The sequence below is a fragment of the Lotus japonicus genome, chromosome 3 (assembly GCF_012489685.1).
Source record: "Lotus japonicus ecotype B-129 chromosome 3, LjGifu_v1.2".
Taxonomy (NCBI): domain Eukaryota; kingdom Viridiplantae; phylum Streptophyta; class Magnoliopsida; order Fabales; family Fabaceae; genus Lotus; species Lotus japonicus.
Genome location: NC_080043.1, coordinates 10,052,381 through 10,071,334, shown reverse-complemented (window position 1 = coordinate 10,071,334; position 18,954 = coordinate 10,052,381). Strand labels below are relative to the sequence as shown.

Sequence of the window (18,954 nt, the reverse complement as noted above, 5' to 3'; positions counted from 1 at the left end):
GCACAAAATCATTGTAATCATGCCTAACATTGTGGACGGTCATCTACACAATCCACAGGCTCACATAGACTCACATAAAAAATCCGGTTGTTCCGCGAACACCAAACACCCCACAATCCTGTAATAAACAACAGACCATACCTGCCCACCAGCCCAACCTCAAAAGACCATACCTCTAAATTAAAATTAAAATTAAAATTAAAAGAAAACAGAAAAATATAATAAATAAAATAAAATAGTATATTCATTCACCCATCCCAACCTCAACTAACTCTTTAATGTTGTCGACGGGGTGCCGCACACGGCAGCACGGAGATTGATACTCTCCACAGGATAAAGCATCTCGGAGATCACTTGTGTTGTTCCAACTCCAAGCCTTCTTCTCCAGCCCTCAGTGCCGCCTCAGCGACAAACCTTAGTCTAAACCACCGCGCTACCCCTACACTGCCTCCCCCACCTTCGTCTCAGGTTTGTCTTCAATTTGCGAGCCTCACCATTTAACGTTGATTTGCTGACACAATGTTATGGCATTAAACTAGTATATTATCATTGTTTTGGAATTATCAATGTTATCAATTTCCACTATTTCAAACAAGCAAAGAACCATTGAGTCTGCAACCAAATCTTTCAGTCTCACCAAAGAACAATGAATAAGATTAAAAAAAGTTGCCTCTCCAAATGACCAAGTGTTATCTTCATTTAATCTTTGTTTGCACGCTATTACCTAATTTTTTACTCTTACTTTCCAATTATTTTTTAGCCTTGAGCCTTCTCTGTCATAAATAAATCTGCCTTTCATATCTAGGTTCATGGGGTTTCTAAGGTTTTTGAGAAGGTATAATTACTCCTTCAAAGGGAAAACCCGAAATAGACCATATTCAATTCAGCAAGTTCAAAGGAGAGGCTTCTCAAAGGCTGAAGTCTTCAAGAGCAATGATGAAGTGCTTCCAGTTCTGATCATTGGCGCGGGACCTGTGGGTCTTGTTCTTTCGATTCTTCTCACAAAATTAGGTACACTCTGAAGTTAAAGAACTCCATATGATTATTGCCTACTGCTTGTATTGGATGCTGTAGACCTGATAATAATGCGTTTGTAAACTGCATTCATATTCACATACTCTTTTCTAACAAATATTCAACAATATGCGCTTTTACTGTTTTTGGTATCCAATGCAAGGTTTTGAGTAACGCTGGCTTGGGAGTTTCTTTTTTAACATCTCTGAAAATGCTGCAACAAACATGATGGGATATATCATGTTTTCAGTTTGAATTTTCCAATGATAATAATCTTACTTCTCCTCCCGTGTTTATATATCTGTTTCAAAGAATTCTTTAATAGATAAAGCAAAGTTTTGAAATGAGCTATAGAGTTTCCTTGTTAATTTGTGCTGCTTAGCTTATCTGAGAATGCTACAACAACAATAAAAATGTAAATAATGTTTTCAGTGTATAACTTGGTCATGGAAATGTAATTTCTTCTCTATTGTTTATATATTCTGTATTAAAAAATTTCTTAGCTGAAATTTTTATTTGATCTTTTTGTTGTGCAACTCATATTACTTTTATTAACAATGTGCGTAATGATGTTGCCCAGATTGAGTTTTTCTTCTTGAATCATCAAATTACTCCCATGCTTCCATTCATGTTCCGTGTTGTTCTTAGTATATGTTTCCTTTTGTTTTATTACAGGTATTAATTGCACAGTTTTGGAGAAAAACGAGACATTTTCTAAACATCCACAAGCACACTTCATCAACAATCGGTCCATGGAGGTTCGAACACTTTGATAAATCATTTTATTTCCGAAAGCAAAAAAATGTATTTCAATTAATTTTGACCAGTTGTGCCATTTTAGATATTCCGCAAAATTGATGGCCTTGTTGAAGAGATCCAAAGGTCTCAACCACCAGTAGATTTATGGAGGAAATTTATATATTGTACTTCCCTCTCTGGTTCAATTCTTGGATCTGTAGATCACATGCAACCTCAAGGTGCTATTCTGTAGTCCATGAGAGCCAATTTCCAGTCTGATAGTAATAAGAAGATTACTATTCTCAGTGTAGTTTTGACCATATTTATACATAGCCTCGAAAATATGCAGTATCAACAAATAGACCACATGATATTGTTTATTTCAGAAAGCATTACGCTTCAGAAGATTTATATAACTTCTAATTATTATCAGATCTTGAGCGTGTTGTCAGCCCAGTCTCTGTTGCACACTTCTCACAGTACAAGCTAACTATGTTGCTACTCAAGCGACTTGAAAATATAGGCTTTCAAATATGTGCACCTGAAAGCTCAGAAGGAAATAAGCAACATTGGGAAAAGAAAATAATGACAGGCCATGAGTGTGTATCTGTTGATGCCAGCAATGACTTTGTAACTGTTACTGCATCTTCTATGAATAATGGGAAGCGAGTTGAACAGAATATCAAGTGTAGCATCCTCATTGGTGCAGATGGAGCAGGAAGTACTGTGAGAAATCTCGTTGGAATAGACATGAAGGGTGAGAAAGACTTGCAGAAACTTGTCAGTGTCCATTTCTTTAGCAAAGGCCTTGGGCAGTTTTTGCTAAAGGAGAATCCCGGTATGCTTTTCTTTATCTTCAATACTGAAGTTATTGGGGTCCTTGTTGCTCATGATCTCAGGCAAGGGGAGTTTGTATTACAGGTATAACATGCTGTATTAAATGTGAAATTGTCAATATATTGTTTCGCAACTGGTTTATTGTCGGTCAAATGAATGATTTTAGTTGTATTATTGCAGATACCCTTCTATCCACCTCAGCAAACAATTGAGGATTTCAGTCCAAAGGTATCATCCAACCATAACAGAGAATTTGTACTTTTCTTTAATGACAAATTCTTTAATGACATTTGTCATTAATATGAGGAATAGAATATCTTCACTAAAGTCAAAACTTAGGGTTTGTAAATAGGTCAACAATATATTGTGGCTTTCTTTTAAACTATCATGCATAGTATTGGTCATCTCCCTGTTTTTGTGATAAAGTGTAATACATAAATGGAGTTAATACACGCTGAAAAGGATTTTATATTATGTAGGCATGTGAGAAATTAATCAGCAAACTGGTTGGTCTAGAGTTTCGAGACGTAGATGTAATTGATATAAAGCCATGGATTATGCATGCTGAAGTTGCCGAGAGGTTTATATGTTGTGGCAACCGGATATTACTTGCTGGTGATGCTGCTCATCGATTTCCTCCTGCTGGTGGATTTGGTTAGTTTGTTCTATCTTTATGCAGATAGTAGATGTCTACTGGTGTAAATAAGAAACTATCTACTGTACTGCGTTGCTTCATATATGTGAAAAATAAGGGAGAATTCAGTTTTTTTTTTTTTTTTGCTTTTTCTTTGGGAGTTGTTCAGAGAGAGCTGAACATGGAGTTGTCATTATCCTCAAGGTATGATGGATGGAGGAGCTTAGAGGGGAAAGGAGAGGAGGGGGGGATTTTTCATTTTAAGAAAAAACTTCTATATTTGGAAATATTTTTAAACTGAGTGAAAGTAACTTTCCAAACATCCCTTGTTCCTTTTTATTGACATGATGAGTGCTAGGAACATTCTCTAAGACACTCTTTTCAACACACTCTTGTAGTCTTGTTGGTTGGAATTCATGTGGTGTGGTCCCCACTAAATTGGGAGTGGGATCCTACCATATTGAGGATGGGACCATGTGATTAACATTAGAGTTGAGAATTAGAAAGTCTAGCCATTACTATAAATAAGGGTAAGTGTTTTGTCTTTTGAAATATTGTACCCAATATATTATATCAATTAATATTCTTTGATTTCCTTTTTGCTCTTCCTATACTTAAAGACTACCATATAATTTCATCAAAATCCATTTAAAAAATATTTGGTAAAGTAGCTCTCTTAATTATTTTCAAGGTGACTGAATGAAAGTGCACTTATATAAGTGCCCCAAATGGCTTGGTTAGCAACAATTTTAGTAGTTCAATATTATGCTTTAAAAGATCTAAGAGTCAAGATAGGTCCACTTTTTTGTGTGTGCGCAGACGTGAAATTCCAGGCCAGGATAGTGGTTCGTAAAACCTTTATCGTATTAGTAAATTTAACTTTTTTGTGGATGTTGTTTAAAAGGGACATTTTATGTAAAATATTGATGGGGTATTGCAGGAATGAATACTGGCATTCAGGATGCCCATAATCTTGCCTGGAAAATAGCTTCTGTGGTCAGGGGTATTGCCCCATTTTCATTGCTAAATACCTATGACATGGAACGTAGACCGGTAGGGTTTTAATCTTCTGTTACATTGTTTGAATGTGTATTTAAACTCAATTTAGATGTCACATTGACATTTGTTGACTTCTGTTTTGTCAGATTGCTGTATTCAACACAAGATTAAGTCTAGAAAACTTCAAGGCTGCCATGTCTGTTCCTGCTACACTTGGTCTCAGTCCAACAATTGCAAACACAGGTACACAAAATTATTATGTAATGATTTTCTTCATCTTCAACCTAGTAATCTTACAAATAGTAATGCTCATGTCCTTCCTTGCTAATTAACTGAAAATTAACTGATTATTCCTCATGTAATTGCAGTCCATCAATTGGTTATTAATGGGATTGGTTCCATCTTACCATCTGGGTTGCAGAAGGTAGCTTTGGATGGAATTTTTGCTATAGGTCGTGCACAGCTCTCAGAATCTTTCTTAAATGAAAGCAATCCTCTTGGATCCTCAAGGTTGGCTAAGCTAAGACATATATTTAAAGAAGGCAAAAGCCTTCAACTTCAGTTCCCTGCTGAAGATCTCGGGTTTAGGTATCATTCTGAATATCAATTTTCCACATTTTGTACCACTGATATATATATATATATATATATATTATATTATATATAACCATTCTCTTATGCCTCTAGCTTTAGCTTTTCCTTAGTTTACATTTTTATTGGGCCAAATTTATGGTTAGCATAATTTTTTAGTCATTTGCCATTATGTTTAGCATTTTGATGGATGGGTCATGAGATGAATGAGCACTTTGGGGAGTCTGTCTAAGCTTGATGCCATTGATCTTAGGTACCTACAAGGAGCAATTATCCCTGAGAGTAATCATGATGAGAGCCCTCAACTAATACCTACAGGTCGTAGGAGGGACTACATTCCTTCAGCAAACCCAGGATCGAGACTGCCTCATCTGTTTGTGAAAGTAATGCACCCATTAAGTGAGGTTTGTAGCACTGCTATTATAATTTGTAATTATTAATATTAAGGTAAATGATCGAAGACTATTTTTGTCTTCCATCTAGCAGGTCTTTTTTGCTTCTATTAAAGAAACTGCAATTTGAAACTGCTAGTTTCATTTAGTAGTTAGTTATCACTGGTTTAAAACATCAACCTTCTTCTTTTGTTGTTATAGTGTAATGATTGTTTTGTAGGAGACTGTTTCTACACTTGATCTTGTGTCTGGAGATAAAGTTGAGTTCATTCTGATCATAGCACCTGTGAAGGAATCTTATCATCTAGCTCGTGAAGCATTCAAGGTGGCCGAGGAACGACAAGTTTCACTCAAAGTGTGTGTTTTTTGGTCTAGTGATTCTGTTGAAGGACTAGATAAAGGAAGTAAAGCAGCATTGTCGCCTTGGAAGAATTATGCAGATGTTGTTGAATCTCAGTCAACAACTTCAAATTGGTGGGATATGTGTAACATGACCAACAGAGGGGCTATTTTAGTTAGACCTGATGAACATATTGCCTGGCATACAATTTCAGGGCTTGACAGGGATCCTAGAGCGGAAATGCAGAAGGTTTTTTCAGCTATACTGGGAGTACACGAGTAATAAGCACAGGCCAATTGTTTCTAATGATGAAACAGCCTCTGCTTACAAGGGCAAGATACAAGGTACCATTAGACCATGTTCAAGTGTCTCTAAAAAATATAGTTTTGACAGGATGTGGTCTCTTGACCAAAAAAAAAAGACTGATTTTGATTGGATGTTGAACGATTTCTTGTGGTTCTATTGAGTTACTATACATGTAGTCAGTTGCTACTAGGATGGACCTACCGGTTACTGCTTTATAGTGCAGGGTTGAAAACCATTTTCATAGTTTCGGTGTATGTTAGCTATTAGGTTAGGTGATGTTTAAATATTAGTGTTGATTATGGTTGTGCATGGTTCAGTTTTTTCTTAAAAAGCAAACGGAATAAACCATTTCATGGTTAAAATTTTAAATCCAACCCAGTTTTTTTCCCTGAATACAGACCGGTTTTTTATGAACCGGTTCTAAACTGGTTTGAGAACAGATTTGAAATCAGTTCTGCAGGGGATGGAGCCACAACTATAGGTCAACATGAGCGAAGTTCCCCACACCTAGAGGTGTCGTCTGCAACAGAGATGAGAGTTTTAATGTATCTACTCTTTGAACAAAGGTGTCGCGCACCATTGTAGATATTGCCTTGGATGAGGGGAGGCTTAGGTGTTGCGCACATCAAAATCTGTCACTTCCGACGAGGGCCTTAAAAGCCTGCGAGTTGAGCAAATGTGTCGTGCCCATAAGAGGTTCTGCCTTAGATGAAGGGAGACTTAAAGGTGTCGCGTGCATCAGACTTTTTCGCTTCGAATGTGAGCCTTAATGTGCTTGCACGTCGAACAAAGGTATCGCACCCATCGAAGGTATTGCCTCATACGAGGTGGGACTTAAGTGTCGCGTGCATTCGAAGCTTTCGCATCAGACTAGGGTCTTAACGTGCATGCGCATCGAACAAAGGTGTCGCGCCAATAAGAGGTATTGCATTAGGTGAAGGGGGAATTATATGCCGTCGTGCACATAAAAAACTTTTGCTTCAGACGAGGGGCTTAATGTGCTTGAATAATGGTGTTGCACCCATTAGAGGTTCTGCCTTGGAAAGGGGGACTTAGAGGTGTCATGTACATCAGAAGCTTTCACTTTGGAGGGGACTGTAACGTGCCTATTGTTTACTAATTTTTTTGTAAATAATTGAGAATCTAAGAACAATCTTGAGTTTGGATTCAAGTCCTCTATGGTTCTTTAGTGAAAACGTTCTAAGTGCCAAATTTTATTTTCAAAAAGTTAGACGAAGAAAAACGTTCTAAAAAGTTTGAATTGAAGAAGAAAATGGTTAAAGAAAAATGAAGAAGAAGAACTCAAATAAAAGGATTTCATAAAGCACATAAATTGTATTGAAATATAAAAAGTTTCACACGAAATCATACTCTAAGTTCTCCTGATTGTTATTTGTCACCCGTGCAGACATGTAAGCGTTTTCAAAGAAATTCCGAGCGAATTATTTTGAACCATGATTACAAATCTCCTATTTATAGGCTAAATTCTAACTAACCCAATAACAACTAATTAAGTATATAATTACACGGGTCTTCAACACATTTTAATAAGCCTACTAAAATCCTCAGGCAGTGTTTTGTTATGTCATGTTGATGTGTTCATAAATTATTATTATAAAGAATGGTTAGACTTTTATGCTCGAATAAACACACACCAGACAGCACAAATCATGCCAAGAATAAAAACAAAAGGGCTTTGTTTATACCAAATCAGTCCCTGTCAGGAGCCCATGACACTCACACCGCCAATAAGCACGACGCAAAAAAAGGGTCCAAACCTGCAGGGACCATCCTTTGGGTGGGAAAAAAGAACAAACGCACGTCCTTACCAATTCAAAAGTTTAAACAAAACCGAACCACAACCGATTCCCGCACCCACCCAGTCACACCAATTTCGCACCCCACTTCTCGTAACTTCCGTAACCCTCTCTTTTCTTCCGTCCCTCGTATTTTCCACGCCAACTTCATATTCTCTTCATCGCTTTTCCATTTCTCAAAAACCCTCTCTCGCTCCATCAGAGGGTTGCGAAAAATGGAAAACGACGACGTTAAGATACCCTTGTTGCAACCACCACCACCACCACCACCACAAGACGCCGCCACCATTAAGACAGTTACGTTCCGAATAACTGACATCAAGTGCGCCTCTTGTGTCAATTCCATCGAATCCGCACTTAAAACCCTCGCCGGCATCAAAACCGTCGCGGTCTCGCCGCTCGATGGCCGCGCCGCCATCAAATTCGAACCCAACTTAATAACCGTAAGTCATACTTTTATTCATATTTTCATTTTAAATTTTGATGTTTTTTAAATTTGATGAGGTATGGATGTAATATTGTAGGTGAAAAGGATAAAAGAGAGCATAGAGGAAACTGGATTTAAAGTTGATGAGGTTTATGACGACGAGCAAGAGATATCGGTGTGCCGAGTTAGGATTAAAGGGATGGCGTGCACGAGCTGTTCTGAGTCTATTGAGAATGCTCTCCAAATGGTTGATGGGGTGAAAAGGGCGATAGTTGGTCTGGCTTTAGAGGAGGCGAAAGTGCACTTTGATCCTAGCGTTACCGGTGCGGACAAGATAATCGAAGCGGTAGAAGATGCAGGGTTTGGAGCTGAGCTTATTAGCTCCGGGAATGATATGAACAAGGTGCATTTACTGCTCGAAGGGGTTGATTCGGAAGAAGATGCTAATGTTCTCGCGGCTTCTCTTGAGTTAGCTGCAGGGGTGAATCGTGTTGAGATGGATTTTTCGGAGCGTAGAGTTATAATTAGCTATGAGCCTGACGTTACCGGTCCGAGATATCTCATTGAGTGTGTTAAGGCTGCTAGTCGCGGCACCAAGATTTATGGAGCAACTTTGTATTCGCCTTCTGGACAAAGAGAAAGGGATAAAGTGAATGAAATTCGTGTGTATAGGGACCAATTTTTGTTCAGCTGCTTGTTTTCTGTTCCGGTGTTCGTGTTTGCCATGGTGCTTCCCATGCTTCCTCCGTATGGCAACTGGTTAAATTATAGAATCCATAACATGCTTACTCTTGGGTTGTTTTTAAGATGGATCCTTTGCACGCCCGTACAGTTCATTGTTGGCAAAAGGTACTATTTTTATTAATGACTGTTTAATTCGAGTTTGTTGTTACTGTTCTATTAGTTGATAGCAGGAAGATGGGTTGTGTTGTATCAATTTTATAAATCGATTTTTTTATAATCATTTTACTATGGCTATTATTATTAGGTTCTATGTGGGGTCATATCATGCACTGAGGAGAAGATCTGCTAACATGGATGTGCTGGTTGCACTAGGCACTAATGCTGCTTATTTTTACTCATTGTATATTGTAATAAAAGCACTGACTTCAGATACCTTTGAAGGACAAGATTTCTTTGAGACCAGTTCCATGTTGATATCCTTTATTCTATTAGGGAAGTATTTGGAGATGGTGGCTAAAGGAAAAACATCAGATGCTTTAGGAAAGCTGACTCAACTTGTTCCTGATAAAGCTTATTTGGTAATAATTGATGCTGATGGAAATGTCATCACGGAAACAGAAATTGAAACTCAACTTATACAAAAGAATGACATAATTAAGATTGTTCCTGGGGCCAAAATTCCCATTGATGGGGTTGTTATTAAAGGGCATAGCTATGCGAATGAAAGTATGATCACTGGGGAAGCAAAACCTGTTGATAAAAGTCCAGGAGACAAGGTATTATTCATGTGCTAGGACTCATAGTTGCTAGTTTTTTTTATTAGGGATTAGAGAGAAGAACAGCAGAAATAATCCAACAAGTTAGGGACAAAAATGATAAAACATTAATGCAGGTGAGTGTTGATGTTGTAGGGGAAGAGCTCCAAGACAAATAGGAATGTCTATCCACTGGTGAAAGTGAAACCAACATGTGAGAGAGTGGATTATTCTGTCATGTGTATATGTGCACATGCTGGATTCAGGAGGTTGATATCTTTCTTTTTCTTTTCTTGGCAAAGGGGATGTAGGAAAATGTGTGTCATCTTAATTCCTCCAAGTTCTAGTGTTTCAAATTCGTGTAAATGTGACATAATAGAGTGGTGAGAACATTTAACATTTCTCTAAATCTGCTGGACAGGTTATCAGTGGAACCATCAATGAGAATGGCTGCATAGTAGTTAAAGCCACACATGTTGGATCAGACACTGCACTTTCTCAAATTGTTCAACTAGTAGAAGCTGCTCAACTTGCCAAAGCACCAGTTCAAAAACTTGCAGACCATATTTCAAGGGTTTTTGTTCCAATAGTGAGTATTTTTCCCCTTTATTTGTACTTTTTAAGTGTTAATTGATGCATGGAATTGAATTTGGAATTGAGCCTTTGAATTGGTGTTTAGACCGAAATAGGAATTTTAATTCTCCTGAAGTGAAATTTAACTATTACCTTCTGCATCCTGAAACTATCACTGCTGGTAGGTCCTCCCACCCCACCTTTGGTAGCATCCTGTAACTGCTACCGACCATAGCCATTACCAAACCATGGTTACAAGAATCCTCTAACTATCATCACTACCAGTATCCTCCAATAGTGTGTTTGGATTTCGTTGAACACAATGCCGATCCACATTAAACCCAACATGGAAAAGTCTTGTTTCAACGCAAACGAGAAACAAACACTCACTTAGTCATCATCATCCTATAACAGAATCCCAATTCAATTTAGAAATTTTCGTTCTATATCTTGATTTTTTATTTGTTTCAAATGTTATAATTTTCTTGATTCTTGGTCAATTCCAATTTTAATAGAATTCAACTTGAAATTAGGATTCGAAACTATGATTTTGGTTATATTGTCCAAACAGACCCTTACTTTTATAGTTTTTGTCAAGAAAATAAGGTTTTATCCAAGAGTAGTGCCTTAATGTGACTAAAGGGTTTGCTAATATACTCCTATTTGGTTTTTAGAAGCAGTCTGCTGTTAACCTATTCCTTCGAGAGTATATTAACAAATTTCAAGTTGTAATATATACAGAGAGACTGAACTTGTATATGGTGATTATGGAGAACAAACTACTCCAGAGATAAGCATATTTTGGATGGGAATTTTTTTTACTCAGTGATCACGAAAGGGGGTTTTTCTTTCTTTTTTGTTTCCATCTTGCATGTGGCATGCACATAATAATTTTGATCACTCTAGTTTTGGGTTATAGGAATTATGCTCCATGTAGATGCATTTAAGACATAATGACATGTGCCATCAGTTCTGTAGTTATTTTTCTTGCCTCATCTTTGTTTATATGCTAATTTTATGAAGAGATGATAAAGGTCCTGCATTATCTTATCTCTTATCTGCATTGCAACAATATTTTAGCATGGGAAGCTGCTTAGCTTGTATTTGCTTCCTTAGGTGGTTGTTGTGGCACTCTTAACTTGGTTGGGATGGCTCATTCCTGGAGAAGCTGGTATTTACCCTAAACATTGGATTCCAAAAGGCATGGATGCATTTGAGCTTGCTTTGCAGTTTGCTATTTCTGTGCTAGTTGTTGCATGCCCATGTGCTCTGGGCCTAGCAACACCAACTGCAGTCATGGTTGCTTCAGGAATTGGTGCTTCTCAAGGGGTGCTCATCAAGGGTGGAGATGCCCTGGAAAAGGCACACAAGGTATTTATATTTCTTTTTCTTGTTACTCCATATCTTGAGTTATAATATGTAAGTTGTGCTCGCTTTAAGAGAGTAATCCATGTAAACCTTCGTTGAATTTTTCCTTATTATATTTGAACTGTTTGGAAGATGATACTAGATTGTAAGGTAAACAACTATAAAAATGCCTGCAGTTATTTGTGACAACCCTTAGACTGCAAGGTAATAAACCACGTATTGTAGGGCCAACTTCTTGATTTTTCCCTTGTTTCAGCATTCTGATTTTGTTGTTGTAAAATACTAAAACCTCTACTATTAGCCTTTTCTGTCGTTTGGTGATGCAGTTCTTTCCGTTTATCCTCGACTCAGCCCGATTACTCTGATAAATAAAGTGCATATTTTCTGAAGCAAGGTCAAAAAAATTGACAGCACTTAGACTTTTGTTCATACTTCATAGGTTCTGCTGTCATGCAATCAGGACTGCTTTAAAATCATCACCGAAGGCATACCTTTTGGTACTTTTCATTGTATCAGTGAAATTCATGTTTCACGCATAACATAGTATAGGTTATCAAGTATTTATTTGATGTTAGCATGCTACATATTCCCTATGTTTTCAGTATTTTTAAAATTGAAATCTTGTTCTTTGTTCCTGATGCAGGTAACAGTTGTTGTGTTTGATAAGACAGGGACGCTAACAGTAGGGAAGCCAGTGGTAGTTAGTGCAGTGCTGTTTTCTGAATTTTCCATGGAGGAGTTATGTGACATGGCGATTGCTGTTGAGGTTTTCTTTCTTTCTTTTGTTGCATACTGTTCTCTTAGTGATACCTGAATGTTTCATTACTGATTTTACTCACATTAACATTCTTAGAACCCTTGCAAAAGATATTGAAGCGTATAAAACAAGAAACTGAATCTAGTTTTTTTTACCGAAGAAATTTTTGGTTTTATCTCAGGCAAGAATGTTGGCTTGGGTGGATTTCAAGTGATTTATTTTAAAATAGATGCCAAATAAATAAACATAAAAAACAAATAGCAATACCGTTTTGCCTTTCATTTAAGAGATCTGGAAAAAATTATGAAGTGGTCCCCAGATGTTTATATTGTTTTTGTTTATAGAGATGTCAGATGAAAAACAAAAAGAATATTAAAGTGATATTTTTCCAAATATCTTAGCTTAATTTCTCCATGATATCTAAGGTAATTATTTCTACAAATATTTAGGGAAGTAGCGAACACCCACTAGCAAAAGCTGTTGTGACACATGCAAAGAGCCTGCGACCGAAATTTGGTTCCTGCAATGAGGAAGTCCCGGATGTGAATGATTTTGAGGTACATATGGGAGCTGGGGTAAGTGGAAAGGTTGGTGATACGACTGTTTTAGTTGGAAACAAGAGACTGATGCATGCTTGTAATGTTCCAATATCTTCCGAGGTGGAGAAGTACATCTCTGAAAATGAAATTCTGGCTAGAACATGTGTTTTAGTTTCCATTAACGGAAAGATAGCTGGAGCATTCTCTGTAACTGATCCTGTAAAGCCAGAGGCTAAACGTGTCATATCATATCTACACTCCATGGGAATCTCAAGCATCATAGTAACTGGTGATAACCGTGCTACTGCAACTGCTATTGCAAAGGAAGTCGGTATTGATAAGGTCTTTGCTGAGACAGATCCACTTGGCAAAGCTGATAGGGTGAAAGACTTGCAGGTAAGTTTTATAAGCCAATCTAGCTTATTTGAAATTCATGCAAATAGCCAGTTTTTTAGGGCATATTTACTTTCCATTTTTCCTGCCTATTTTCATTTCCTATTTAGTTTTAATTGCAACATGCCCATTATATTTATTTTATTTCCTGTTTTCGAAGTTTTTTGTTGGAAATGGTGGAACCCGTTTGGATGCAAACAAAGAGCACTTTTGAAACTTTTTTAGTCCTTTTTAGTAGATAAGCTACAATACGTTCCAATGTTCTGTTTGGAAGAGTTTATTTAAGCTTATCTTATAGCATAAGCGCTTATGCAAGTGTTTGAGAGAGCTTATGTAAACAGCTTATAGTCGACCTGACCTATAAGCTGTTTGCAACTTATTTTCATAACCTGTTCAGATTAGCTTATGAGTAAGAACTTATGCTTACGTATAACCCATTTTCAGCTTATTTCAAAACTTTTTCAAATTAGCTTATGAATAAACGCTTATTGCCATAAGCGCTTAACTAAGTTTACCCAAACACGCCCTATGTCTGTGTCCAAACAGGCTCATAATCACATATGAAAGCCCTTAGATCAAATATTTATGAAAAATATGTTATCATTTTCTGATTTTTGAAATTGACACTGGATGCAGGGGAAGGGAATGATTGTGGCAATGGTGGGTGATGGAATAAATGACTCGCCAGCCTTAGTTGCTGCTGATGTTGGCATGGCAATTGGTGCCGGAACTGACGTAGCTATAGAAGCAGCTGATATAGTTCTAGTCAAAAGCAGTTTAGCAGATGTTATTACCGCCATAGATCTATCTAGAAAAACCATGTCTCGTATCCGATTGAACTACATCTGGGCTCTTGGTTACAACATTCTAGGAATGCCAATTGCTGCTGGTGTCTTATACCCGTTTACTGGAATCAGATTGCCACCATGGCTTGCTGGTGCATGCATGGCTGCTTCTTCTCTTAGTGTGGTTTCTTCGTCTCTTCTGCTGCAGTTCTATAAAAAACCTTTGCATGTAGAATCCATGTAATAGGCTATTTATGCACTCTGGTTCGATTAGAGGATCCACATTTTGGCCGTTTTAAGACCTAGATGTAACCACTGATCATCCAATTGATATAGTTCTATTAATGATATTTTTTTTGGTATTGTTATTTTCATTTTGGCCTTATTTCTTATCATTAATATTTACTTTTCCAAACATGACTTGAAGTCAACGTCAACTCTCTATTCGTACACACGAAGTTGCACGTTGAGCTACGGTTGACGTCGCCGGCAGCCGCGTCATAACACAAAACCTTTGAGCTGTGGCAGCCACGTGTCTAACACCTTGTATATTTTTCAATGCCAGAGTCTTCCACGAACACAAACTGACAATAAATTTATGATGACGATGCTTTTATATTTTGAATAATACCCATACAAAAATACGATGATAAATAAAATAAAATAGTTAAAAATATTCCCAATTTGCAATTATTTGTGCCAGTAAACTCTCCCTTTCAGACAATGCCCTTGTTTTTGTCCAACTCCCTCATCGTTTTCCCTGTGTGCTTTATCATCTCATATGCTGTCAAACAAGGTTATATGGTCCTAATTATGACTACTTCACAATTTTAGATATTGTATAAAGTTATATATACATGATGCAACTGGTGTAATAACAATTATGCTCTGTTTACATAGTGTGATTGAACACACTCAATTCTATCTTAACCTATTCCTATAAACCTTGCCTAGTCCACAACTTCCATTCATTCTATCTTACCAAATCCTAAAACTAATGCCATCAAGGAGGGTGGGCTCAAGTTACCCAACAAGGTAGCAAAGAAAGCAATGAATATGGCTCTGGTTTCTCTGTTTGTCTTCTCCTTCTTGCAACTTTACATATCAAGTAAGCTACTCCCCCCTTTGAAAATACAAAAAATTCATCTTCTTTCTCAAAATCTCTACATATCTATCATATTAATTTTTATGATCACACACATTAGTTCTTGAAAACAAATCAATATGACCGACATAAAGATTGTAGCAGAGATTAATCAATGTATTTTCAGAAAATAGCAAGTGTTTTCTTTTTACTTAAATTCTGATTTGCAATTCAGAATCATAGTTAGATATAAATGAATCTAGATTCATCAAACATGTCACTTCTGCAAAATTCAACTCATACACCTATAATTGAACCTTGGAAGACGCAAACTATAAGCTCATTTCTGTTAAATTCAACTCATACACCTATAATTGAATCTTGGAAGATGCAAACTACAAGCTTATTTGTATCAAATTCAACTCATAAACCTTATAATTGAACTCTGAAAGATGCAAACTATAACCCAAAACATGAACTAACCCCATTGTTTCCCCATGTTCATCAGATGCAGAAATCTCAGGTCAACCAGGAGTGAACTATGGTCAACTGGGTAACAATCTTCCACCACCAACAACCTCTGTGAATCTCATCAAATCCCTGAAAGCAAAACGCGTCAAAATCTACGACACAAATCCAGAAATCCTCAAAGCCCTCGAAAACACAGACATCCAAGTCTCCATCATGGTCCCGAACGAACTCGTCACCAACATCTCCACCAACCAAACACTCTCCGACCACTGGATCCAATCCAACGTCGTACCCTTCTACCGGAAAACCCTCATCCGCTACCTCCTCGTCGGCAACGAACTCACCAGCTCCACCGGTAACGAAACGTGGCCTCACATCGTCCCCGCCATGCGCAGAATCAAACACTCCCTCACGATCTTCCATCTTCACAAAATCAAGGTTGGAACCCCTTTCGCTATGGACGTTCTGCAATCGTCGTTTCCACCCTCAAACGGTACCTTCAGAAACGACATTGCGTTTAGTCTCATCAAGCCCATGTTGGAATTCTTGCACAAAACCAGCTCGTTTTTCTTCCTGGATGTGTACCCGTTTTTCGCCTGGGCTTCGGATCCGGTCAATATTAACCTCAGTTACGCTCTTTTTGATTCGGGCGATAACATCAGGGTAACGGATTCGGGTACGGGTTTGGTTTACACCAATTTGTTCGACCAGATGGTGGACGCGGTTTACTTCGCAATGGAGCGGCTCGGGTACCCAGGTATTCAGATCTTCATTGCGGAAACGGGTTGGCCCAGTAAAGGAAACCTGGACCAAATTGGAGCGAATGTTCACAACGCCGGCACATATAATAGAAATTTCGTGAAGAAGGTTACTAGAAAACCGCCGGTTGGGACTCCGGCTCGACCGGGTTCGGTTCTTCCGTCTTTCATTTTTGCATTGTTTAATGAGAACTTGAAACCGGGTTTGGGCACTGAGCGAAACTTCGGATTGTTGTACCCGAACGGGTCGAGTGTTTACGAGATTGACCTCTCGGGGAAGACGCCGGAGTCAGAGCTCGCGTCGTTGCCGACAACGGGGGATTACAAGGGGAAGGCATGGTGCGTGGTGGCAGAGGGGGCGAACGAGACTGCGGTGGCGGCTGCGTTGTCGTATGCTTGCTCGCAAGGGAACCGAACTTGTGACCCGATCCAACCTGGGAAATCGTGCTTTAAACCCGACACCGTTGTAGGGCACGCTAGCTATGCATTTAGCTCTTACTGGGCGCAGATGAGACCTGTTGGGGGAACCTGTTTCTTCAATGGACTCGGCATCGCAACTGCAACAAATCCAAGTAAGGGCTCTAGTTTTTTTTCTTAATTTTTTTTTTAATGTTTTTGAACATCTTTTTATTAATGGGTTATAAAATTGACACACGATATTTTCTACAAGTTTTTCCCTCTGAAGATTATAACAATTTTTTCCCAATGAAATAAATGTTTTTTCTTTATGTTCTAAGTAAGACTGTTTGACATGGCTTTTAAGTTAGCTAAAAACTCAGTATTTGAATAGTTTAAAATTTATTTGACCTATTTGTAAGCTCATCAAATGTCTTTGATAAATAAACTTACTTTAGTAGTAATAGTTTAATCTTTTTTTAGTTAGCTACTTGAGGTAGCTTATAACATAAAACTTACTTGAGCCTTGAGGTAGCTTATAACATAAAACTTATTTAATTTATCATCACTTTTATTCATACCATTTTAATAAAATTTCTTAACTATTTTTTTTTTATATTATGAGAAGCTTACAATATTATCTTGCAGTAATTATTATTATTTAAAATTTCATTAAAAAACTAAAAAAAAGATGTTTATTAATTTTAGAAAAACAAATAGTGATTAAATTAAATGAAATTCTATATTACTATTTGATTTCCGTTCCAAAATAACTATCAGAAAATGAAGAAACACACATTTTATTTCATGTCGCAAAAATCTTCATTTCCATTGATTCTTCTATGTTTGGCCTTCTGAATCACTGAATGTTTTGTTTTATTTGAAGGTTATGGATCTTGCAAGTTCCCAAGTGTGACCCTTTGAAGGAGTCAATGCTAGTCAAAATAATCAGCCAATGCAGTTTCGTTAATCCAACATTTGATTGCAACTCACTGCATTAGAAATTAGAATCCTTTTCATAGTGATTTATTTTTTGTTGCTTTTCAATTCATGAATAGCAAGATAAGTATTGGGTAGGACAGTCATTTATGCCTAGTGGCTAGTACCCAAACAAGGAGAAGTTGTGTTGATGAATGATATTTGTTTTGTTAAATCGAATACCCATAATAATAAGTTCACCCAATCCATGAGTTCAAAAAAAAAAAGTTCACCCAATCTATGGTAGAAGGACCGTGTAATTTACTGAATCAATACGATCTACTTTTGCCCAAAACATAAGTTTTTGGTATCTACGGCTGAAAATGAGTGACAAATTATTCACATTCGTCCAAGTGGTTTCTAGGAGTTATGAGGAGGAAACAAATCAAATAAATTTGAATGGTCAATGAAAATTTGAGGCGCTGGCTGATTCGTATTTAAACTAAAAAAATGTTCACGTATAATGTTGTTAATAGTCGGTCACAAAATGTTCACGTATAGGTCCAATAACGTTAAACCGGTGTTAATGGAGAAAGTGTCACTTGGACAGTCTTAAAAGCATGATTGAACTAAATTCAAAACAAATTCCATATTTTTGCTTTCTCTAGGCCAGGAGACAGTCTCCGAACTAAGAAACCAAACCGGTAAAACAAATTCCATAATGATAATAATAATAAATAATTATATGTATTTATTGATAAAATTTAAAAAATAAACGGGTAAAATATTGACACTCTAATTGCGTCATTTTTCTCTTCAAATAAAACTAGTTTGTAGAGGACAGGACTCATGAATGGGCAGATTTTTCCTTCTTTTGGTTTTCTGTTAGTCAAACAAAAAGAATTAATCCTCCTCACCTCGCCCTCCTTAGTCCTTATATCTCATGTACTCATCATCTCTACCGCAGGGGCTTCAACCAACGGCTCATATCTAGTTCAGAGAGCGGCGTGTCTTCCATTCAAATTTCTGATTTCAGCTGAAAATTGTTACAAAAAGAATTACCAGTGGAGTTGTGATAGCAACCCTTCCACAATGCTAGAGTATGGCCAGTTTGAAAGAGCTTATTTAATCTTATCTGACAGTATAAGCTCTTATGCGTGTTTGTGAGGGCTTATGCAAACAGCTTATGGTCTGCCATAAGCTATTTTCAGCTTATTTTCATAAGCTACTCAGGATAGCTTATGAGAAACAACTTATGCTTATGTACAGGTTATTTACAATTTATTTCAATAAATTTTTAAAAATAGCTTATGAATAAGCGCTTATGTCATAAGCGCTTAATTAAGCTGTTTTTCCAAACGGGTCCTATATCTAACAA

General features: G+C 37.3%; 3 protein-coding genes across 3 annotated transcripts; all 3 read left to right on the top strand.

Annotated features, from left to right (window-relative positions):
* The first annotated feature begins 262 nt into the window (after positions 1-262).
* Positions 263-6,094, top strand: LOC130743225 (uncharacterized). The gene is made up of 12 exons (XM_057595368.1): positions 263-468; positions 806-1,011; positions 1,690-1,772; positions 1,856-1,991; positions 2,186-2,673; positions 2,770-2,817; positions 3,069-3,243; positions 4,164-4,276; positions 4,369-4,465; positions 4,591-4,810; positions 5,067-5,217; positions 5,426-6,094. Exons 2-12 carry the CDS (start codon positions 810-812, stop codon positions 5,825-5,827), a joined length of 2,115 nt encoding a protein of 704 aa, XP_057451351.1. The 5' UTR covers positions 263-468; positions 806-809; the 3' UTR covers positions 5,828-6,094.
* A 1,593-nt stretch (positions 6,095-7,687) lies between these two features.
* Positions 7,688-14,323, top strand: LOC130743255 (copper-transporting ATPase HMA4-like). Its single transcript, XM_057595420.1, has 8 exons — positions 7,688-8,111; positions 8,193-8,944; positions 9,084-9,555; positions 9,956-10,123; positions 11,224-11,478; positions 12,119-12,241; positions 12,682-13,167; positions 13,801-14,323. Exons 1-8 carry the CDS (start codon positions 7,884-7,886, stop codon positions 14,191-14,193), a joined length of 2,877 nt encoding a protein of 958 aa, XP_057451403.1. The 5' UTR covers positions 7,688-7,883; the 3' UTR covers positions 14,194-14,323.
* Positions 14,324-14,778: 455 nt separating this feature from the next.
* LOC130748221 (probable glucan endo-1,3-beta-glucosidase A6) lies at positions 14,779-17,841 on the top strand. Its single transcript, XM_057601396.1, has 3 exons — positions 14,779-15,057; positions 15,542-16,834; positions 17,545-17,841. The coding sequence occupies exons 1-3, from the start codon at positions 15,000-15,002 to the stop codon at positions 17,580-17,582; spliced, it is 1,389 nt and encodes a 462-aa protein (XP_057457379.1). The 5' UTR covers positions 14,779-14,999; the 3' UTR covers positions 17,583-17,841.
* Positions 17,842-18,954: the final 1,113 nt, after the last annotated feature.

Coding starts and splice junctions, on each gene's coding strand:
- LOC130743225 (XM_057595368.1), top strand. CDS start 810: ATGGGGTTTCTAAGGTTTTTGAGAAGGTATAATTACTCCTTCAAAGGG. Junction 1,992..2,185: donor AGATCACATGCAACCTCAAG/GTGCTATTCTGT, acceptor AATTATTATCAG/ATCTTGAGCGTGTTGTCAGC. Junction 2,674..2,769: donor AAGGGGAGTTTGTATTACAG/GTATAACATGCT, acceptor GTATTATTGCAG/ATACCCTTCTATCCACCTCA.
- LOC130743255 (XM_057595420.1), top strand. CDS start 7,884: ATGGAAAACGACGACGTTAAGATACCCTTGTTGCAACCACCACCACCA. Junction 9,556..9,955: donor ATAAAAGTCCAGGAGACAAG/GTATTATTCATG, acceptor TCTGCTGGACAG/GTTATCAGTGGAACCATCAA. Junction 13,168..13,800: donor ATAGGGTGAAAGACTTGCAG/GTAAGTTTTATA, acceptor CACTGGATGCAG/GGGAAGGGAATGATTGTGGC.
- LOC130748221 (XM_057601396.1), top strand. CDS start 15,000: ATGAATATGGCTCTGGTTTCTCTGTTTGTCTTCTCCTTCTTGCAACTT. Junction 15,058..15,541: donor CTTGCAACTTTACATATCAA/GTAAGCTACTCC, acceptor CATGTTCATCAG/ATGCAGAAATCTCAGGTCAA. Junction 16,835..17,544: donor CGCAACTGCAACAAATCCAA/GTAAGGGCTCTA, acceptor TTTTATTTGAAG/GTTATGGATCTTGCAAGTTC.